This window comes from Mustelus asterias, chromosome 8 (genome assembly GCF_964213995.1).
Source record: "Mustelus asterias chromosome 8, sMusAst1.hap1.1, whole genome shotgun sequence".
Taxonomy (NCBI): Eukaryota; Metazoa; Chordata; class Chondrichthyes; order Carcharhiniformes; family Triakidae; genus Mustelus; species Mustelus asterias.
In genome coordinates this window covers 76,098,970-76,122,810 of record NC_135808.1, presented here as the reverse complement: position 1 = coordinate 76,122,810, position 23,841 = coordinate 76,098,970, and the positions used below count along the sequence as shown (strand labels likewise).

At 43.3% G+C, this 23,841-nt stretch overlaps 2 protein-coding genes and 1 pseudogene across 2 annotated transcripts in view; 2 read left to right on the top strand and 1 right to left on the bottom strand.

Moving 5' to 3' along the window:
* Positions 1 to 7,981, top strand: part of ndc1 (NDC1 transmembrane nucleoporin) — a 30,829-nt gene extending 22,848 nt beyond the window's left edge. The window contains exons 14-18 of the mRNA XM_078218289.1: positions 828 to 878; positions 3,172 to 3,235; positions 5,897 to 5,997; positions 7,141 to 7,301; positions 7,530 to 7,981. Coding sequence (XP_078074415.1) covers positions 828 to 878; positions 3,172 to 3,235; positions 5,897 to 5,997; positions 7,141 to 7,301; positions 7,530 to 7,593 — 441 coding nt within the window. The 3' untranslated portion in view covers positions 7,594 to 7,981. The remainder of the gene's footprint in view (positions 1 to 827; positions 879 to 3,171; positions 3,236 to 5,896; positions 5,998 to 7,140; positions 7,302 to 7,529) is intronic.
* Positions 7,982 to 10,610: 2,629 nt separating this feature from the next.
* On the top strand, positions 10,611 to 10,835 carry LOC144497907 (small nuclear ribonucleoprotein E pseudogene; annotated as a pseudogene).
* Positions 10,836 to 15,821: 4,986 nt separating this feature from the next.
* LOC144497749 (uncharacterized) lies at positions 15,822 to 16,589 on the bottom strand. Its single transcript, XM_078219187.1, has one exon. It carries the CDS (start codon positions 16,587 to 16,589, stop codon positions 15,822 to 15,824), a length of 768 nt encoding a protein of 255 aa, XP_078075313.1.
* Positions 16,590 to 23,841: the final 7,252 nt, after the last annotated feature.

Genomic DNA, 23,841 nt, shown 5'->3' with positions numbered 1-23,841 from the left:
ATATTTATAGAAAAATCTCTTGCACCCTCTCTGTCTCTCTCTCTCTGTTTTCGCCTGCCCTGTCTCGGGCCTCTTGGGTAACACTGTGGCAGGAAAGTTAAATTGCTGGTTTCCCAGTCGGGGTGTCCTTGATTCTAGAAATCCTCTGGTGATCCCAGAGCAGTTGGGACCCTTCATGGCTATAAACGAACCAGTCACTCATTTTCAAAGAAACTCGGTCTGGACATCAAATGGCAGAAAGATCGGAGTTATTTGTGATGGAGAAAGTTTGTTTGTCAGGGTTCTGTGTAAATTGTTACTTGGTTGAAGTGCAGTACTAGGAAGGAAGACAGATTTGGAAAGGTGATGACCCAGTGGTGGGTGCTTCCTCCGCTATTTGTTTCAAAACACACTGCAGTTTTTTGGTTTGTCTTGTCTTGTGTAAATGTTTTATCAGAGACTCAGCATTTCTATTTTCGTGCCTTTATTTTGCGAGTTAACACATGTATACGCTACATGTGAGGGCATTGCAGATAGAGAGCAGGTTCATGTGAAGAATACATTTCACAGTGACATCACTGGGACTCTCTTGCAACCTGTGCATGAGTTAGTGTCTATTTTAAATAAGTTAAATGTTTGGTTTTAATTACATTGCAAATATGTGGCGATATTGGACAGTTGGAAGAGCTACAATATCTGATTCTGATCTCACTTATGGCACAGAATATAGCTCTGTTCTGGATTGGTTGTTTAGTCCGCTGCCTTATGAAATTTAACCTGTAGCCTCCATCCGGCACCTTAAAACAAAATGTATTAACGTGGCTTTGAAATATGTTTTGTCTGTTTAGGTTAAGACTTTCTTTTCGAAACGGGGGCTGGTAATGTATTTATTTAAAAAGGTACGGTCGTGACTGTCATTTATATTGCATCAGATCAACAGCATGCCAGATTATGCCCCCCTTGCATGTTGCATGCTGCATCGCTTATTGCCCCTTTGCTTGCACTGTAGCTTTGCTCTGCATCCTTCTCTGCCACGCTCAACAATTCATTTGTGCTGTTCGCGGGGGCTTTTCCTGATTTTTGGCTTGCAAACAAATGGCTCTTGTAATTTAGCATTTAAAGTTGTGTCAGCTAATTCATTGGGTGGGAGTTGTGTCATTAGGGTAAAATCAGTTTCGGACTGTGAAGTATTTCTTACAATGCTATTCACTTTGCCAATTGAAAGGTCGTGTGAGCATTTCCATATTAGAATGGTGAGGATGAATGCCAGATATCTTTCAAATATTCCATTAGTTTCACAAGCTGTAAATAAAACTAAAAGGTATGAATGCATAATCATAATGCAAAAATAAATAATGGGTCCATTTCCCTTTTTAAAAAAAAGTTTCTCTTTGTATTTCAAACTATAAATAATGGTGTTTTGGTAATGGTATGATGAATGCTGTCATCACTTTCTCCTCTTTTCATTTTCTTTTGAAGTATTGCATCCTCAAATGGAATGAATGACGAGCTTCTCATTCTGATCAGGCCACAGATTTCAAAGGATTGTTTTGTTGGCTTGATTGTATTGTGGGATCTGGCTGTACAGCAATTAGCTGTTGCATTTCCTTCATTACAACTATGAATGTGGCTAATTTAAATACTTTGGGATGGTAACAGGTACAGGAACATCCTGAAGTTGTGAATGGCACTATATGAATGCAAGTTATTTTCATTTTAGTCAGTTAGGAACGCTGGTGCAAAATAGAGCTTTAAGCATGTATAGAGCCATAGGAACAGAATTGGGCCATTCGGCCCATTGAGTCTGCTCCACCATTCAATCATGGCTGATATGATTCTTGTCCCCATTCTCCTGCCTTCTCTCCATAACCCCTTATTGAATCAAGATCCTTTAATCCCTTTCGGTCTTGAGACTGACAATTGTTAACTGTTTGAAATTCTTAGGGGAAGAAAAAGCTGTAATACTTTGGTCATGTGTGTCTGTATTTTATTACAGAATATTTTTGATAAATTTACAAGCAGTTACTGTTGCTCTCTAACCTGAGCAGCAATAAATAACTAGTTGCCTGCGGTTACTTGGTGTCTAGCCAGGGTACAAATCAGATCGGGAGCTATATATCATAACTGTGATCCAGACTCATTACTATCAATCAGCGATAGCCCTGGTAGTATCTCCGTTTAGCAGAAAAGAGGTGACAAATGCATGTGAAAGGTTTGATGCTTACAAAACAATCTTCATATTTCAGCTATAAAGTAATTTTCACTTCACTGAAAAAGCATTTTTCCACAGGTTGGACAGAGTGTATAATAAGTGCCTATGTCATACCTCCAGTGAAAATCTACCCCTTTCTCTTCTGGGGAGTTGATCGAGAGGTCCTGGAATCATCAGCTTCTGATTTGGCAGAGAGTTTTGTTGAAATTGGTTCCATCTGTCAGTAATACTGTCAGTATTAAACCAGCCTCCCATCAATTGACACTGTCTACACTTCCTGCTGCCTCGGCAAAGCAGCCAGCATAATTAAGGGCCCCACGCACCCCAGATACACATTCTTCTACCTTCTTCCATCAGGAAAAAGATACAAAAGTCTGAGGTCACGTACCAACCAACTCAAAAACAGCTTCTTCCCTGCTGCTGTCAAACTTTTGAATGGACCTGCCTCACACTAAGTTGATCTTTCACTACACCCTAGCTATGACTGTAACACTACATTCTGTACTCTCTCGTTTCCTTCTCTATGGACGGTATGCTTTGTATAGTGTGCGAGAATACTTTTCCCTGCATACTCATACATGTGACAATAATAAATCAAATCGAATAGTGACCATGTAGGACCAAGCCATCACTCACTTCTCCAAATAAGGGGAAGGAGGCAAATTGGGAGAAAAGCACAAACTGAACAAAACAACATTAAAGTTGGTTAACGAGATGGGTGGGATTATTATCAGAATTGAGGGGGGCATGGGGGAGTGAGGATAGAAATTGGTGCTCAATGAGAGGCATTGGAGAAACTTAACATTTTTTTTTGCTGCTTCTCCACCCTTTTGTTGCACTAGACTTTTGATGTTTGTGTATCTGACAGGCTCAAAGTGAAATCCCAGCTGCCCTGTCTTGCCAATCTTACTTGTGATGCGTATCTTTTTTTATTTCTTTATAATGAAGTGAGATTAATTTTAATTACATTTTCTTTTCAGCTTCCAGAAGCTTCCAGTCAGGCTCTATTTGCCAACAGTCAAGCACATATATGGGCTCTTGAAGGTAACAGCCAGTGTGTAATGGTATTTACAGAATGAAACCATAACTGTTAAGGAATTCTTTCTAACTAGCAATAAATTTTAATATGAAACATACTTAATCCAACCCAAATGTTATGGGACTTTTTCATTAACTCTTGGTGGGTTATAATTGTTCTGCTCCGCCCATTGAAGTTGTAACTTTTTTTTAAAGCCTCAAGATACCAAAATGACACCATTATTAAGGAATTGTTCTTTAGCAGCAGTCGCAAAATGCTTTCATTTTGGTTTAAGTTGTACTCTTTAAAGATATCCAATGAATGCTTGCCCATAAAAAAAATTCAGTGATTTTTATAACTGGAAAATTGTTGTCCGATGCTAAATATATGATGGGGAATATCTTCACTGTTTGGAGGCCTGTCTTCCAAATTGTTATGATGTGGAGATGCCGGCATTGGACTGGGGTAAACACAGTAAGAAGTTGCACAACACCAGGTTAAAGTCCAACAGGTTTATTTGGTAGCAAAAGCCACACAAGCTTTCGGAGCGCTGCTCCTTCATCAGGTGAGTGGGATTTCAGTTCACAAACAGGGCATATAAAGACACAAACTCAATTTACAAAATAATGTAATTTGTTGTGCATCACACCTCCACCCCAGAATGAAAGAAAGTAGCCCATGACCTCAGCAAATCCCTTTTCTGTATGCTCACCACCCAACACCAATGCAGGAAAATATAACCTACGACCTTTAACAATTCCTCCTCCTCCCCCCCCCCCCCCCCCCCCCCCCCGCCAATTTACACCATGCCACACATCAACTCCCGCTCAGAAGGAAAGATGGTAAAGTTTGTTTATTTGTCACAAGTAGGCTTACATTCACACTGCAATGAAGTTATTGTGAAAATCCCCTAGTTGCCACACTACGGTGCCTGTTCGGGTACACTGAGGGAGAATTTAGCATGGCCAATTCACCTAACCTGCACATCTTTGGACTGTGGACAACAGAAATGAATGACTGAGAAAATCTACTTTCAATGACATAGTAACAGAGCTGCATGTACAAAAACTTTGTATTTACTTCCTGTAATAAATACTTCCTTCTGATATGCTATTGGCATCCTACTATTTCAATGTCTCTTCAATTTAAATCCTTTCAGCTGAGCATGAGTGTACCTACTTTGCATCTGATTTCAGCTGGAACTACACCACGTTGTCTGATTCTTTCAGGTGCATTGTGACCTTGACCATAGCTTATCTCTCCACTGACCTGCTGCCTCCATCCCAGTCTGTTTGAATGTGGGCCTTTCAGCCCCACCATTCTATGTTCCTACTAGCCATCCTCTCCTACATAGTCAGCTAAGGTGTGAAAGAATGTGACGGGCATTGGCTATAGGGTTATCAGTGAAGGCATTGGATAATTGGGTACTGGAATATCCACAGAAGATTAACCAGTGTGTGTGTATACATTCATGCTGAAAATCTCTAAGTATTTCCTGAAGACATGCTACATACAGCTGGTCATGGAAATAATTTTGAAAGTGGGAATAAAATTTGATATTTTACTCCTGTTGCTTGCAGAACTTTAGAAATGGTGGTAAACTAGCAAGAGAATGAAGGACTTGTTAGACATTGTGTCAGCATGCCTGATCCGTTTCTGATAACTCTCCTAAACAATGATGAAAGGTCATTGAGCTGAAACATTAATTCCTTCTGCCTCTACAGATGCTGCAAAATATTTCCAAAATTGTTTTTATTTTAAAGTTTATTAATGTCACAAGTAGGCTTACATTAACACTGCAATGAAGTTACTATGAAAATCTCCTGGTTGCCACACTCTGGCGACTGTTCGGATACACTGAGGGAGAATTTAACATGGCCAATGCACTCAACCAGCACATCTTTCAGACTGTGGGAGGAAACCCAGAGCACCCGGAGGAAACCCACGCAGACACGGGGAGAGCGTGCAAATTCCTCACAGACAGTGACCCAAGCTGGAAATCGAACCTGGTTCCCTGGCACTGTGAGGCAGCAGTGCTAACCACTGTGCCATTGTGCCACCCTTTTTAAGTTCACTCCATTGGATGCATACTGTTTTATTTAAAGATTTTTTTTAAACACTGAGGATTGTCATTTTCTTCTTCTGTTGCATTGACCAGATCAAAGAATATTGGACAGTAGTTAAAATCACTTTAGACTGGAATTTCCAGCCTAAGGTGCTGATCTGCAGGAAAATCTCATTTAATAAACTTAAAGCTCCACATTGCAGAATAAATCAAGCGCAACTTTACTTTCCTCCAGATGTGTTGCTCGGTTGGTAATCAATCATTAGTCTGCGGCTTGGTAAACTTTTAAGTGCTAGGCAAGTCTTGGTAGGTTGAGGAGTTTCCCAGCTGACAGTGTGTGCAGGTGCACAGCTTCCATGTCAATAGGGAACACATTGGTCAGTAGGATGGAGAAAAAGATCCCAAACAGAGTAGGGGATAGAGGCAGACTTGTTTCACCCCATCCTGAATTTCAAATCTGTTGAAGGTGGAGCTGTCATACTGAATGGTGCCAGGCATGTTATCATGGAAAGGACCATAAGAGACAGCAAAGAATCCAGATCGTTCCAGTCAGGAGTAATGAGGTTTTATTTAATTTTGCTGGTGTTGGGATTTAGTTGCTGTATTTGTCTTTGTTTTGCAGGCCTCTCCCACCTTGTAGCAGCCTCATTTACAGAGGACCAGTATGGTGTAGTACAGACAACATTGTCATCCATTCTGTGTGCCATGCTCTCTCTCCAGGAGGTAAACTTCATTTACAGGATGTGCTGGGCACTTCAGTACACATTTGAAATGCTGCTTTTTCCCGTGGATTATATTATTATAGTAAATGATCTGTAATTGGAAATGTATTGTGTCCCTCAATCTTCACTTTATTTTTAAACATTCCTAATTTCTTGAGTGTTATTTGGGAGATTCAGTGGTGAGTGGGTATAAGAGACTCGAATGAGAGTCCTATCTTACCTTTGGTATTTTAAACTCTCATATTATGTGCATCTGTACACTTAACTGGGTAGCGTGTACTTTCACGCTTTGCATATAGTGTAGGGGGCACATTCCAGATAAACATCCGAGTTGCAAGGAGAAGCTTTCAACAGTGTACTTTAGTCCCAATTAATGATGACCACCACTTCCTACTGTTATGATATTTGCATTTTCCACAAACCTGCGTACCTGGGATATATGTTAAAACTGCCTCCCGATAATTTAATGTGAAATATTTGAGCCACCAAGGAGACAGGAGTTTCCATCCCAACACTCCAAAACTGGATTTTGAGTACAGGTCCTGGGGTGAAAGGTAAACAGGTTAATCCACCGCACCACTCAGTGTCTGTATCCAGTACCAACTGCAGCACAGCGGGGAAGTTGACACCAAAAAGAGAGAGACCTGATTAAACTATTTTTTTTAATATAACTATTTTATATTTCATACCACACAAATCTTATCAGGTGGCGCGGTAGCACAGTGGTTAGCACTGCTGCTTCACAGCTCCAGGGACCTGGGTTCGATTCCCGGCTTAGGTCACTGTCTGTGCGGAGTTTGCACATTCTCCTCGTGTCTGCGTGGGTTTCCTCCGGGTGCTCCGGCTTCCTCCCACAGTCCAAAGATGTACGGGTTAGGTTGATTGGCCATGATTATATTGCCCCTTAGTGTCCTGAGATGTGGGTGGGATTAGTGGGTAAAATATGTAGGGATCTGGGGGTAGGGCCTGGGTGGGATTGTGGTCGGTGCAGACTCGATGGGCCGAATGGCCTCTTTCTGTGCTGTAGGGCTTCTATGATTTCTATGATCTTTACGTTTTGTTTCAGATTTTCTTTAAAGTTCCTTTCAAATGTCTGTGATTCTCCACTAGTTTTACTGTGATCGCATTATTTCTTTTTAAACAGGCTGTAGACAGACATTTCAAACTGCCTCATGCCTCCAGCAAACCAGCGAGATCCACTGGCACTCTGGTAGACTCATCTTACAAGACACTGAGGTTTACCCTCCGTGCCTCCCTGAAAACTGCAATTTACAGGATAACCACCACCTTCGGAGATCACTTAAAGTAAATTTGTCTTTTATTATTCTAAATGTTGCTACAAGATACATTTTCAGACCTCTCACTTGTGGCCTTGGTATTTTAAATAGATTTACTTAAGATAATTGTGATAAAACTAACTTTAGGTGAAACTGGCCTTTTTCTCTCTCAACTCTTGTGAAATGTTCAAATAAACATATTTATGATTCTAAAACATTCTGACCAGAAACTGATTTATATATTTTTTAATTTCAGAGCTCTCCAGCTTTCTACAGAACACAGAAAAAGGCTGCAACAGTTTCTGGAATATAAAGAATGAAGTGATTTGAAGTTTTGCATCCTCCCAGAGCCGATGCTACTCAGTGCAGAGACTTTATAATCCACTTCCAACCTTATCCGTTTTTTTTTCTCTAAAGTTCATTTTTTTGTATTCTGCGCCAGTATAAGATTATTTCCTGTTCGGAATATTTTAAAAGAATGACTCTGAGATTTCTGTTTTCATCGGGGACATATTTTGGTCTTTTGGTTTGTTTGTTCTATTTTTGTACATCTTTAAAGAGAGAATCTGTTTTTGTAAAGAGCCAGTATTTTTCTGTTGAAGCGCTGTTTTTAAGTTGCACAAGATTAAACTGAAACTTAAATCAAATATTTTTGACAGTTATACCAATTCAAAAGTCTAAATAAATCTTTAAAATTGTCTTTGTTGCATTTCTGACTAGTGGATACATTTTAATTGGCTTAAGTTAAAATGGTTGACGAAGGAAGGGCCGTGGATGTTGTCTATATGGACTTTAGTAAAGCGTTTGACAAAGTCCCTCATGGTAGGCTAGTGAAAAAGGTTGGATCCCATGGGATAAAGGGGGAGGTGGCTAGATGGGTGGAGAACTGGCTTGGTCATAGAAGACAGAGGGTGGTAGTGGAAGGGTCTTTTTCCGGCTGGAGGCCTGTGACTAGTGGTGTACCGCAGGGCTCTGTATTGGGACCTCTGCTGTTTGTGATTTATATAAATGATCTGGAAGAAGGAGTAACTGGGGTGATCAGTAAGTTTGCGGACGACACAAAACTGGCAGGACTTGCAGACAGTGAGGAACATAGTCAGAGGCTACAGAAGGATATAGATAGGCTGGAAATTTGGGCAAGGAAATGGCAGATGGAGTTCAATCCTGATAAATGCGAAGTGATGCATTTTGGTGGGAATAATGTAGGGAGGAGCTACACGATAAATGGAAGAACCATAAAGGGTGTAGAGACGCAGAGGGACCTGGGTGTGCAAGTCCACAGATTTTTGAAGGTGACGTCACAGGTGGAGAAGGTGGTGAAGAAGGCATATGGCATGCTTGCCTTTATAGGACGGGGCATAGAGTATAAAAGTTGGGGTCTGATGTTGCAGGTGTATAGAACGTTGGTTCGGCCGCATTTGGAATACTGCGTCCAGTTCTGGTCGCCACACTACCAGAAGGACGTGGAGGCTTTGGAGAGAGTACAGAGGAGGTTTACCAGGATGTTGCCTGGTATGGAGGGGCTTGGTTATGAGGAGAGATTGGGGAAACTGGGGTTGTTCTCCTTGGAAAGACGGAGGATGAGGGGAGACTTAATAGAGGTGTATAAAATTATGAAAGGCATAGATAGGGTGAACGGTGGGAAGCTTTTCCCCGGGTCGGTGGTGACGTTCACGAGGGGTCATAGGTTCAAGGTGAAGGGGGGGAGGTTTAACACAGATATCAGAAGGACATATTTCACACACAGGGTCGTGGGGGCCTGGAATGTGTTGCCGGGCAAGGTGGTGGAGGCGGACACATTGGGAACGTTTAAGACTTATCTAGACAGCTATATGAATGGAGTGGGAATGGAGGGATACAAAAGAGTGGTCTAGTTTGGACCAGGGAGCGGCGCAGGCTAATTGTTCCTTGTTTCTCGTTTCAAGGCTTCATTCTATGATCATCTTGCTGGTGCCAGTACAGAGCGAGACTGCGGATAGTTGGGAACCTGTCTCGGGGGCAGGGAATTCATATGGTGTTCATGGAAGTGGAAATGACTAGGGTTGGGAAGCATTTTCCGATCAGGGCCATTGTGATCTCCTGGACTCGTTTCGATCGCCTCAGGGGGTCGGAGAGGAATTTCCCAGATTTTCTTTTCCCCATATTGGCCCTGGGGTTTTTCACTCTGGGTTTTCGCCTCTCCCTGGAGATCACATGGTCTGGAATGGGGGGGTGGGGGTGAGTTAATAGGTTGTAATGAACAAAGCATCGTAGCTGTGAGGGACAGCTCGGTGGATAGGATATTGGTATGTAGATAGGCTGGAAAATTGGGCGGGGATCCTGGATTCAGGATTCAATCCTGGACCGGGGAGCGGCGTGGGCTTGGAGGGCCGAAGGGCCTGTTCCTGTGCTGTATTGTTCTTTGTTCTTATCACCAGCTTTTGAAAGGATTTGGTTATATATAACCTTCTCTAAATTTCCAGCTCTGAGCATTTCCTTGGCTGGACCAAGGTGATGTGTGAATTTTTTTTCTCTTAAATGTAAATGCAAAGTTTAAGACCATAATTATTTGCTTCTCTCAGGAATTGGAGGAGAGGCACTTGCCATACTGAGTATAACTTAGCAACGGTTGTGCTGAATGCTGACACACAAATGGTTCATTCACAAATAACTTGCTACTTACCTGAAGGAATTAAAAGAAAAACCCACATGACTTTTCACTTTTGGTAGTGAGGCTTGCCCAATGGTCATGCATATCAGAGGTTTGGGCTTGTTTTCCTGCATTTATCATGCCATATGTGCATACTTGGAAAACTATACTTGATCTTTTCTTTGGGATATGCACCCAGATTCTTCCGTTTGCAAATCAAGCTTTATTTCAAATCAAGTTTTCTGCTTATTTTGTCCTCTGCTAAGTGCCCAAGAGCACTTGAAATGGAGAGGAAATCACATTGTAAAGGTGGCAACTTGTCAAAATCAATCAAATAATAGCTGCCTGCCCCAGTCTATTGCAAAATAATCCTGTTTTCCAATGGTACAATAAGTTTGAAAAATGTAATCGTTTTTGCTCTATCAGGTACAAACAGCTGGCAGTATTCAGCTGGGCTCTTTGGAGGGAGAAACCAAGTTTAAAATTTTGAGTCGATGACCTTTCATTAGAAAAAGTTAACTCTGGGCAGAATTTTCCCAAAAAATAGGTAGAATTGCACAGCCAGCAGCCCCAAAGCGACTCTCCCTGTGCTATCACTCAGCCAAAAAACATGAAGTGGTGTCACACGATGTCACTTTGAGCCCACCCTGGCAGCAACTTTGGTTTTAAAAGATCACGTTGCCACTTGGAAGCGATGGAACCAGCAACATGGCTTACTGCGGGCAGGCTCAGAAAGCGATGGTGCCCAATCTCATTTTCAGGTACCTAGAAAATTGATCCAGAATCCAGGTATGGTTATATAAACAAGTCAGCATGGGGATAGAGGCTGTATAATTGGCTTTAATACATGAACCTGAAGAAAACCTTTGGGCCGTGTTATGCTGAAAGGACAGAACATCACCTTACTACAGAGCATCCACAGTTAAGAATGGATTCACTGGAACTTCATTGTCTAGACAGAATAGCAAATATTTCATAATTAAGCCTACGCAGCTCTTTGAATTACAGAACAGCTAATTCAGATCTTGCTATTTCAGATCCTAGCATCCAAATCACTGGATGTTGCTCCCAATATTCCAGAGTTCAATACTATAGTATTTACAGAATTTGGCCCAACTAGTCCATTCCGGTATTTATCACACAATCCTCCCACTCCCCTAATCCCACTAACAATTCCCCCTTTCTCACTCTTATCCTTCTCTAGCTTCCCTTTAAATGCTTCTATGCAAGCTGCCTCAACTATTCCTTATAGTAATGAGTTCCACATTCTAACCACTCGCCAGTTAAAAACATTTATCTTGACTTCTCTATTGGATATATATATTATTTATGTCCCCTGCTTTGGTTCTCCTATGCAAGTGGAAATATGTTCTCCAAGCCTTTTCTATCAACCCTTTTGCAATCACAAAAGCCTTTATCAGATTATTACCCCAGTTGCCTTTTTTATAGAAAAAAATACTAGGCCTGTTTCATTTTCCTGAGTCAGTTCTAATACCATTTTAGTAGATCTTCCATGCATCTTTTTTATGATATGAAGAGCAAAACCATTTACAGTGTGAAGTGTGTTCTAACAAAGGTTCTATACAAGTTTAACGTATCGTTTCTGCTTTTTAATTCAACTTGGAAATGAATACCAGTATTTTGTTTGCTTTATTAATTAACCTGTGTCAACAGATGCAGCTCCTAATACAAAGGTTACAAACATCCAACCAGCAGCTTTTGAACGTGTATTAGTTTGTGCACATCCAAGTTATTAAAAAAATGTTTTTTTTGTTCAAAAGATGTAGAAGCATAGACACAAAAATTAGGATCAGGAGTAGGCCATCTGGCCACCCTTCAGTATGATCATGGCTGATCCTCTATCTCAACACAATACTCCCACACTCTTCTCATACCCCTTGCAGGCTTCGCTACTAGGCCAGCATTTACTGCCCATTCCTGATTGTCCTTGAGAAGGTAGTGGTGAGCTATCTTCTTCAATCGCTGCAGCCCATGTAGGTACACCCTGCCCACAGTGCTGTTAGGGAGAGAGTTCCAGGACATAGACCCAGCGGCGTGGAAGGAACGGCGATATAGTTCCAAGTCTGGATGATGAATGGCTAGGAAGGGAACCTCCAGACAGTGGTGTTCCCAAGTGTCTGCTGCCCATGTCTCCTAGATGGTAGTGACCATGGGTTTGGAAGTTGCTGTCTAAGGAGCCTTGGTGAGTTCCTGAAGTGCGTCTTGTAAATGGTACACACTGCTGCTACCCTGGGTCAGTGGTGGGGGAGTCAATATTTCTGGAAGGGGTAGCAATCAAGTGGGCTGCCTTGAGCATTATTGGTACTGTATTCATCCAAGCAAGGGCAGAGTATACCATTACACTCCTGACTTGTGGGTTATGGACAGGTTCTTGGGGAGTCAGGAGGTGAATTACTCAAAAGAACAAAGAAAACTACAGCACAGGAACAGGCCCTTCGGCCCTCCAAGCCTGCACTGACCATGCTGCCCAACTTAACTAAAGCCCCCTACCCATCCGGGGACCATATCCATCTATTCCCATCCTATTCATGTATTTGTCAAGATGCCCCTTAAAAGCCACTGCCATATCCGCTTCCACTACCCTCCCCCCCCCCCCCCCCCCGGGCAGCCAGTTCCAGGCACACACCACCCTCTCTGTGTAAAAAATCTGCATCATACATCTTCTTTAAACCTTGCCCCTTGCACCTTAAACCTGTGCCCCCTAGTAATTGACTCTTCCACCCTGGGAAAAAGCTTCTGACTATCCACTCTGTCCATGCCTCTCATAATCTTGTAGACTTCTATCAGGTCACCTCTCAACCTCCATCGTTCCAGTGAGAACAAAACAAGTTTCTCCAACCTCTCCTCAAAGCTAATGCCCTCCATACCAGGCAACATCCTGGTAAATCTTCTCTATACCCCCTCCAAAGCCTCCACATCTTTCTGGTAGTGTGGTTACCAGAATTGAACACTATATTTCAAGTGCGGCTTAACTAAGGTTCTATAAAGTTGCAACATGACTTGCCAATTTTTAAACTCAATGCCCTGGCTGATGAAGGCAAGTTGGCCGTATGCCTTCTTGATTACCTTCTCCACCTTCATTGCCACTTTCAGTGACCTGTGTACCTGTAAACCCAGATCCCTTTGCCTATCAATACTCTTAAGGGTTCTACTCGCTGCAGTATTCCCAGCTTCTGACCTGCTGTGGTGATTCCCAGAAGTTTGAAATAATCTCACCATTAAACAGATGCTGGGGTTGACATCAAATGTATTTCTCAGAAATCAGTATGTGCTGTGGAATGATACACTTACTTTGGCAGTAGTGAGTGATGTGGCATTCTGGATATATATGTATACGTGCATTTAACAACATAGTTCCTACCTTTTTTCAAATGATATAACATTGGGTTAGGGATTAAGATCTGTGAGCTAAGAGGCTGAAGAGGAATTCTGAGCCTGTTCTTTTTGTACTCACTTCCATTTTGGAGATTGGAATGCTGTGCAAAACTTCCCTTCAGAGGGTTCACCAAATGAGAGAGAATCTATGAGCAGGTGGATAGTATGTGGTCCATGGAGTGGGCTGGCTCCAGTTCTTTAAGCTCTTTAAATATTACAAAAACCTAGCATGCTGTGGAGAGGCAAATCATGAGTGGGAGGAGGATGGAGAAACTACAGCATTTCAGTTCTTGTCCTCACAGCAGCCACAAACAGCAATGTGAGCCTCACATGGTCAACCGGTAAACTGTTCACTCTTCTGTTATGAGTTGAGCATTATAATGTTGCCAAGACATGATATTTAACGGTAAAATGTGACAAAAGGACAGAAAATGTTACTTGTACCGAATGGAGTAAGATTGTGGTTAAATATTCAGTTAAGTTTTGATATTGATAGAAAAATCATACTAAAGTAATGTCTTTCTTGATTATTGGGGGAGAAGATGTTACAAATGTCAGACTTTATAAGATGGTCATATTTAAACTGTCTCTTTTAATTTAAGATGTGGAGATGCTGGCAGTGGACTGAGGTGGGCACAGTAAGAAGTCTAACACCAGGTTAAAGTCCAACAGGTTTATTTGGTATCACGAGCTTTCGGAGCATTGCCCCTTCACTGGATGAAGATGTTGTGAGACTTTTTACTCTTTTAATTTAAAGTAAAGCAGAATTCCCTGGAATTGGGAATGGCAATCATGCCAGAGATATGCCCATGTGATTTAACTGGGGGCCTGTCTGTCCTCCCTGGTGGACAGGCCAATGTTAATTCCTCATTCTGGCAGTGCTGTCTGTGCAGCTGTGCTGCGTGTGGGAGCTATTTGATTACAAGAGTGAGTACACCTCAAAACATACTAATTTGGCTGCAAAGCATTTTGGGGTCTCTGCTCTGTCTAAAGTCGCAAAAAAGGGTCGTGAATGTAGCCCACTCCATCACACAAAGCAGCCTCCCATCCATTGACTCTATCTACACTTCCCACTGCCTCGGAAAAGCAGTCAGCATAGTCAAGACTCCACACACCCCAGAAATACTCTCTTCCACCTTCTTCCAACGGGAAAAAGATACAAAACTCTGAGGTCATGTACCAACTGACTCAAGAGCAGCTTCTTCCCTGCTGCCATCAGACTTTTCATAGAATCATAGAAACCCTACAGTACAGAAAGAGGCCATTCGGCCCATCGAGTCTGCACCGACCACAATCCCACCCAGGCCCTACCCCCATATCCCTGCATATTTACCCACTAATCCTTCTAACCTACGCATCTCAGGGCACTAAGGGCAATTTTTAGCATGGCCAATCAACTTAACTCAAACATCTTTGGACTGTGGGAGGAAACCAGAGCACCCGGAGGAAACCCATGCAGACACGAGGAGAATGTGCAAACTCCACACAATCAGTGACCCAAGCCAGGAATCGAACCCAGGTCCCTGGAGCTGTGAAGCAGCAGTGCTAACCACTGTGCTACCGTGCCGCCCCTATGGACCTATGGACCTACGGATCTACCTTGCATTTGAATGGACTTACCTTGCATTAAGTTGATCTTTCTCTACACCCTAGCTATGTCTGTAACACTACATTCTACACTCCTTCCCTGCTCTATGAACGGTATGCTTTTAAACAATACTTTTCACTGTATACCAATACATGTGACAATTAGGTTGTGAAAGGCACTATATAAATACAAGTTCCTTTATTTTAGAAAGGATTAGAAACATAGAAAAACTACAGCACAAACAGGCCATTCGGCCCACAAGTTGTGCCGAACACACCCCTACCTTCTAGACCTACCTATAACCCTCCATCCTATTAAGCTCCATGTACTCATCCAGGAGTCTCTTAAAAGACCCTATTGAGTTCACCTCCACCATCCCTGACGGCAGCCGATTCCACTCGCCCACCACCCTCTGTGTGAAAAACTCCCCCCTAACATCTCCCCTGTACCTACCCCCCAGCACCTTAAACCTGTGTCCTCTTGTAGCAGACATTTCCACCCTGGGAAAAAGCCTCTGAGAGTCCACCCGATCTATGCCTCTCAACATCTTATACACCTCTATTAGGTCTCCTCTCATCCTTTGTCTCTCCAAGAAGATTGATTGCCATTTATTCGTAGTTGATATTGAGTGCCGTACTTCAGATACATTGGTCACAACACAAGTTAGTTTAATAGAGAACAATTTTAATCAGTCTTACTTTACAGGATATTTATAATGTTAAAGACCAAAGTGTGCAGACACCCCTGAGATTAGAAATTATTTCACACCATAATCTTATGAAAGCCAAATCATCCCCTAGAAGCAATAACCCTTTAAATGGTTCATAACACACACTGAAAATTCACATTTCTTTGTGAAACACAACTATCTGGTATCCAGGTCCTGTGTTATGCCCACACTAACCGGGTGATTCTCTCCTCCCGGTGAATGGTCTTCAGTTTGGGGGAATTCTGTAGGTGTTTGTCGATGATGCTGCTGAATTGCTGCCTCGGTTTTCTTTCGGGATCACTGACACCCGATTCACAAACTTTTGCTTCATGTTCATGGTCTGCTGGTGCAGCAGCTCCTGTTGTTTCACAATGCCCTCAGTGCTTCTCTTCTGAAACCTCCTGGAAATGGGGATGGAGGCCATGGTCTGAATGCACTTATCCAAAGTCTGGTAAGACTTCTGTTTATTGAACAGGGACTGTCGGAAGAAGTGGTTAATCCGCAGGGTCTGCTCCCTCTGAACCTTGGCTTCTTCCCACAGTTTTAGCACCCGCTCGTTCTCACCAGTCAGATTCTTCACCTGACTCTGAACGGCTTGCAGACTCTCTTCCAAAAGCTTCCTGGCGTTTTCCGCCTGCGCCAAATCCGCTGCCAGTTGATCTATTTGCTGATTTAACCTGGTATTTTCTTGCAGGAGATTCTTGCATTGTTCCGCCCTCAGCTTGAGTTCTCTCACCACCTCTTTGCTCAGTCTGCTCCGAAGTCTGTCGTTACTGTCTAACTGCAGCTCGGGTTGGAGCTTTTTGATCGTTTTGTTCAGGCTTTTGTTTTCTGAGTTCAGGCTGGTGATCTTCTCTTTCAGTTCACGAATCTGAGCTCTGGTCGCCGTCTCGATCGCGTGTAACCTGTCCCGGCTGATCTCCCCTCTCCGGGACGCTTCGTCTCGCTCCCTCTTGTACCTTTGTAAGAGCCTCCTGACCTCAGACTTGGTCATCGAGTTTCTGTGTGGAGCTGATAGCCGGGTCTCCCCCTTTGAGCCGGACATTTCAAATCTGAGGCTGGGACAAACAGATACATGGATTTGACACAAACAATAAACATCCGTCCCTCTTATCTCTGCTCCTATTTTGAAACAGTAAGAAGTTTAACAACACCAGGTTAAAGTCCAACAGGTTTATTTGGTAGCAAAAGCCACACAAGCTTTCGGAGCTGCAAAATTTTGAAACACACGATACAAACTCTTCCAGGTTTGAGACCCTGGTGTTAATCACCATGAAACACTCTTTGGCTGTGATTATAATATTGTTGTCCTCGCATCCATCATCTGGAGCTATCCCTTCATATTTATTTCAACACAATATTGATTTGATTACTACTGGCTAACCTGTTTCCACTGGCAGGTAAGTCGATACAGTAAGAAGTCTCACAACACCAGGTTAAAGTCCAACAGATTTATTTGGTAGCAAATGCCACTAGCTTTTGGAGCGCTTGCTGCCCCTTCATCAGGTGAGTGGGAGTTCTGTTCACAAACAGGGCATATAAAGACACAAACTCAATTTACAGAACAATGATTGGAATGTGAGTCTTTACAGCTAATCAAGTCTTAAAGGTACAGACAATGTGAGTGGAGAGAGCGTTAAGCACAGGTTAGAGATGTGTATTGTCTCCAGACAGGACAGTTAGTGAGATTTTGCAAGTCCAGGCAAGTCGCTGCAGGAAAGGATGTCCCGAGGCATGGTACATTGGGGAAACCATGCAGACGCTACAACAACGGATGAATGAACACCGCTCGACAATCACCAGGCAAGACTGTTCTCTTCCTGTTGGGGAACACTTCAGCGGTCACGGGCATTCGGCCTCTGATCTTCGGGTAAGCGTTCTCCAAGGCGGCCTTCACGACACACGACAGCGCAGAGTCGCTGAGCAGAGACTGATAGCCAAGTGCCGCACGCATGAGGATGGCCTCAACCGGGATTTGGGTTCATGTCACACTATCTGTAACCCCCACGACTTGCCTGGACTTGCAAAATCTCACTAACTGTCCTGGCTGCAGACATTACACATCTCTTTAACCTGTGCTTAATGCTCTTTCCACTCACATTGTCTGTACCTTTAAGACTTGATTAGCTGTAAAGACTCACATTCCAATCATTATTCTGTAAATTGAGTTTGTGTCTTTATATGCCCTGTTTGTGAACAGAACTCCCACTCACCTGATGTAGGAGCAGCGCTCCGAAAGCTAGTGGCGTTTGCTACCAAATAAACCTGTTGGACTTTAACCTGGTGTTGTGAGACTTCTTACTGTGTTTACCCCAGTCCAACGCCGGCATCTCCACATCAGGTAAGTCGATAACCAGAGGACATGGAACAGAACCTGGGGAGGAATTTAATTGAGGCAAAGAGTTGTTAGGATCTGGTATACGCTGCCGGCAAGGATGGTGGAAGCAGATTGCAGCTGTAACTTCCGAAAGGGAATTGGACAGAGATTTCGGAACATGGAAAGAAATGCAAGGACTTTCGAGAACGAGGGCAGTTGGACCAAATTGATAGCGTTTTTAAAAAATCCGACACAGGCATGCTGTGCCCAATAGTTTATATCATTACATGTTCCAAACTGGAGCAAATGCAATATTTTGGATCTCCCTCCCTAAGACACTGTGGGTGTACCTACACCAAAAGGGACTGTAGCGGTTCAAGAAAACAGCTCACCACTACCTTCTCAAGGACAATTAGGGATGGGCAATAAGTTCTGTCAGCCAGCGATTCCTTGCACGAATTTTTAAAAATCATGAATTCTGGACAACCTACCTACTAGTTAACGGGTTCTGATTGTTTTTTTCTCTGTGATCCCAGATCTTGAGGATGGTGCTGCTTTAGCGGTTCACCTGTGGACCAGTTATGGAGATATGAGACCACTGGAAATAACTATTCAGTGTCTTGTCTACGTCCGAGCAGAAAAGAAAATCCTAATTCCCTAAGACGCGCAACAAGATTTATTCATGAAACATGCAGAAGTTGTAGTTTGTTACAGTCCAGGGGACTCGCCCATCCAATCTCCGGGTTCATCATCACATCCCCTGGCCTTTAAAATAATACCTATGACCTTTACCCTTTCATTTTTTTCCCTCCTTTTCCATTAAAAAAAACTATTATCTGTTTCTCCACGGTCAGGCATTTCATATCCTAACAAGCCGCAGATAAAAGTTAATCTAACTTGTGCTGATCGGAAATGTGCGCTGACTGGTCAGCCCGGGGAAATAAATAATTGTCTTCCTTCTAAATAATCCAAACCCCCGATCACGTGGAACATCTCCATCAGATCTCTTCACCTCCTCTATTCCAGTGAAGAGGGCTCCAGTTTCTGTCGTATTTCCTGGTGACTCAAATCTCTCCATCCCTGACATTGTGGGCCATCTCTTCACCTTCTCCCTGGCTCTAACACCGTTACATTAAGATTCACTAAACTGGATCATCCGGGAGCTCAATATTTCGTTTCCACCGCCTCCGACCCGCGGAATTCCTCATCCTCCGCCCCCCACCCCCCCAGCCCCAGCCCCAGCCCGATGTTTCTTTCTGTGTTTACAGATTTGATGTGGAGATGCCGGCGTTGGACTGGGGTAAACACAGTAAGAAGTTTAACAACACCAGGTTAAAGTCCAACAGGTTTATTTGGTAGCAAAAGCCACACAAGCTTTCGGAGCTCAAAGCCCCTTCTTCAGGTGAGTGGGAATTCCCACTTTAACCTGGTGTTGTTAAACTTCTTTCTGTGTTTACAGATTTGTACAGTTTACATATCTCACCCAACAACTTCCTGCATTTACCCCTTACCCCAAGGGCTTGCTCCTGTACACAAGGCAGGGTTCACGAGGCTACCCACACATACAGCATTGATTATTGTATATATGCGGATAGTTAATCATCTCCTTCTGGTTTTACTGAGAACTGAGACTTCTTTGGGAAAATAATGCGTTGCTAGAAATTTGACAGAGTGGTTAGCTCACTGCCTCACAGCGCCAGGGAGCCGGGTTCGATTCCTGTCTTGGGTCACTGTCTGTGTGGAGTTTGCACATTCTCCCCTGTGATAATCCTTCTCTCCATGCAGATACAGATGCATTGTCTGTATCTGTAAAGACTTGATTACCTGTAATGACTCGCATTCCAACCATTAGCTTGCAATTGACTCTTTGTCTACATCTGCTGTGTTTGTCAACCCAACTCTCCACTCACCTGCTGAAGGAGCAGGGCTCCGAAAGCTGGTGATACCAAATAAACCTGTTGGACTTTAACCTGGTGTTGTGAGACATCTTACTGTGCCCACCTCAGTCCAACGCTGGCATCTCCACATCATGTGTGGAGTTTGCACGTTCTCCCCCTATCTGCATGGGTTTCTTCCGGGTACTCCGGTTTCCCCCCACAGTCCAAAGAGGTTAGGTGCATTGGCCATGCTAAATGTGCAGGTTACGGGATTTGGGCCTGGGTGGAATGCTCTATCCAAGAGTCGGTACAGAGATGCGGGGCCGAATGGCCTCTTCCTGCAGTGTAGGGATTCTATTAATTACTCACCATTTATACAGAACTTTAATTACAAACATTTTGAATTTCCCTTTCAGATTTACTTCATGTCGTTTTTCAGTTCACGATTCTTAATTTAGCACGCTTGATATGTATATGAACCCCTCAAGGCCCCTTTAAATTATTCAATTTGAATAGTGTAAAACCAGTTCCAGGTAGGTGAAGAAAATTATTACATTCCAGCGGTTGCTCAGAAACTGTGGTCATGTTCTTCCACAGTAAGAAGTCTCACAACACCAGGTTAAAGTCCAACAGGTTTATTTGGTAGCAAATACCATAAGCTTTCGGAGTGCTGCTCCTTCGTCAGATGGAGTGGAAATGTGCTCTCAAACAGTGCACAGAGACACAAAAAATCAAGTTACAGAATACTGATTAGAATGCGAATCCCTACAACCAGCCAGGTCTTAAGGTGGGTGGAGGGAGCATTAAACACAGGTCTCCAGACAGAACAGCTAGTGAGATTCTGCAAGTCCAGGAGGCAAGCTGTGGGGGTTACTGATAATGTGACATTATTCCAACATCCCGGTTTAGGCCGTCCTCATGTGTGTGGAACTTGGCTATCAGTTTCTGCTCAGCCACTCTGCGCTGTCATGTGTCGTGAAGGCCGCCTTGGAGAACGCTTACCTGAAGATCCAAGGCTGAATGCCCGTGACTGCTGAAGTGCTCCCCCACAGGATCGCAACAGACACCTCCAGACGCTGAAAGATGCCCTCATAAGAACAGGATATGGCGCTCGACTCATCGATCAACAGTTCCGATGCGCCACAGCGAAAAACCGCACCGACCTCCTCAGAAGACAAACACGGGACACGGTGGACAGAGTACCCTTCATCGTCCAGTACTTCCCCGGAGCGGAGAAGCTACAACCTCTCCTCTGGAGCCTTCAACATGTCATTGATGAAGACAAACATCTCGCCAAGGCCATCCCCACACCCCCACTTCTTGCCTTCAAACAACCACGCAACCTCAAACAGACCATTGTCCGCAACAAACTACCCAGCCTTCAGGAGAACAGTGACCACGACACCAAACAACCCTGCCACAGCAACCTCTGCAAGACGTGCCGGATCATCGACACGGATGCCATCATCTCACATGAGAACACCATCTACCAGGTACACGGTACCTACTCTTGCAACTCGGCCAACATTGTCTACCTGATACGCTGCAGGAAAGGATGTCCCGAGGCATGGTACATTGGGGAAACCATGCAGACGCTACGACAACGGATGAATGAACACCGCTCGACAATCACCAGGCAAGACTGTTCTCTTCCTGTGGGGGAGCACTTCAGCAGTCACGGGCATTCAGCCTTGGATCTTCAGGCAAGCATTCTCCAAGGCGGCCTTCATGACACACGACAGCGCAGAGTCGCTGAGCAGAAACTGATAGCCAAGTTCCGCACACATGAGGACAGCCTAAACCGGGATGTTGGATTTATGTCACATTATCAGTAACCCCCACAGCTTGCCCCCTGGACTTGCAGAATCTCACTAGCTGTTCTGCCTGGAAACAATACACATCTCTTTAACCTGTGTTTAATGCTCCCTCCACCCACATTGTCTGTACCTTTAAGACCTGGCTGGTTGTAGGGATTCGCATTCTAATCAGTATTCTGTAACTTGATTTTTTGTGTCTCTGTGCACTGTTTGAGAGCACATTTCCACTCCATCTGACGAAGGAGCAGCACTCCGAAAGCTTATGGTATTTGCTACCAAATAAACCTGTTGGACTTTAACCTGGTGTTGTGAGACTTCTTACTGTGTTCACCCCAGTCCAACGCCGGCATCTCCACATCATGTTCTTCCATACAGAGTGGACTTGTGTCGGATAGAAAGCGGATCTAATAGCTTTATAATGATAGCAAGGCAATGCTGAAACTCTGCACACATTCTATAACTGTTCTATAACTGCTCCCTAAGTGCTAACACTAAATCTCCCCATTTATGGAACACAAATCTTTGTGTCCTTCCCTCCCATTAGACTGTGAACATTGTCTTGCTAACGGTCAAAATGAAAATAAACAGCACTGCACTGTGACAGTGCAAGCAGGCTTAAAATAATAAACATTTCTGAATCTGGGATCGCTCTGACCGTTATGCTGATCAGAAATAATCTTGAGTTAAAATCGGAGCTGTCCCGTTGGACGATTGCCAGAGGGGTTATTGATATTCCTGTAATGAGAGGTGTCGTCTACTCAATTATTTGATACCGTTTCGCAAAGAAATCGCCTCTTCTATACAAAATGAAATAATCTGACCAACGGTTGATTTATTAAACCCGTGACAGGTTGATTTACTGCTATTCTTAAAATTCCGGCGTTTATATTCGAGAATATATACATTGCTATCTCCTGTCGTTTTTACACGTTTTGTTTTTATGTGTCACTAATTCTCCCGCCCCACCAAAGCATTGACTGCTGCTGGGGCGATGTATGGCCCGAGAATACAACTCGGAAACAGCCCATTTGGTTAACTGGTCTTTGAGGAGCCTCCGCCCACCCTCATTCGTTTATTCTTCCATTGCTTTCTCCCTCCTGCGCTTATCTAGCTCCCATTGGATGAATCCATGGTATTTTCCTCAACTACTACTGCATTATTACCACTCTTCGGGTAAAGACATTTCTCCTGAATTCTCTAATAAATTTACTACTGACTATCTTATGACTTCTAGCTTTGGTCGTTTCCCTCGCAAATGAAAACATTTTCTCCAGATCTACCCTAACAAGCCCTCTACAGAAAAGAGCCCCAAACCTATTCAGCCCATCCTAATAAGTATAGATTTCCAGTTCTGGTATCATTCTTGTGAATTATTTTTTGTATCTTTCCCAATGCCTGTACATATTTATAATGTAGAGAGCAGAACTCCACACAGTGCTCTTAGCCGAGTCTATCTAAGGTTCCATATATGTTTAACAGAAGTTCTCTATTTTTCCGTTCTGTTCCTTTAGGGTAGCCAAGTCCGACCGTCTCAACATTTACGTGGCTGCATTCCTACCAGAAATGAAGTTGCGCTGAAAATTCCGGTAGCTTTTATCCAGCTCTGCCCCAATCGCCGCCCTAATATCTTCTATAGTTTATGTTAAAGGTTAGAAAACTAAGATTACAGATGTCCTAGTGCTACCTGATTATTAATAAGGTAGCACTGAATCGTGTAAAATGCTCCCTAAATCTACACTCGTTCTCCAATATTTTAACGAGTCTTTTGCCAGAATCCTCAATTTTGTAGCTTACTGCAGTCTGCAATGTGAAATAAATGTAAATAAGTGAAAAGATTTAAGCTCCTTCATACCTGACACTTTTTTGGTTCATCCAGGATGTGAATAAAGGTCTCTCTTAGAAGAGAGGCACTTTGTTTGTGTGGACAGAGCCAGTCAACTATTTCCTAATTGATTGGTTTTCAGTTCATTGTCAGTGGAAGATCTGACGTTTGTAGGAACTGAACCCTGTCTAATTACACTCAAGATAACACAAAGCTCACTTTTTCCTCAGCCACTAACATATCCAGCTCAAATTGCAGTGATTAATTGTCAAGTAGGTAGAGTACACCTCAGATATAAATACCAGAGTGTAACAGTAGATTGTGGTGCTGCCAGAGGTTTGTGCCAACTGCAAATTAGAAAGTCAAATCTGGCATAACCTCGTTCACTTTGGGCAACAGCTGAAATTACTCTC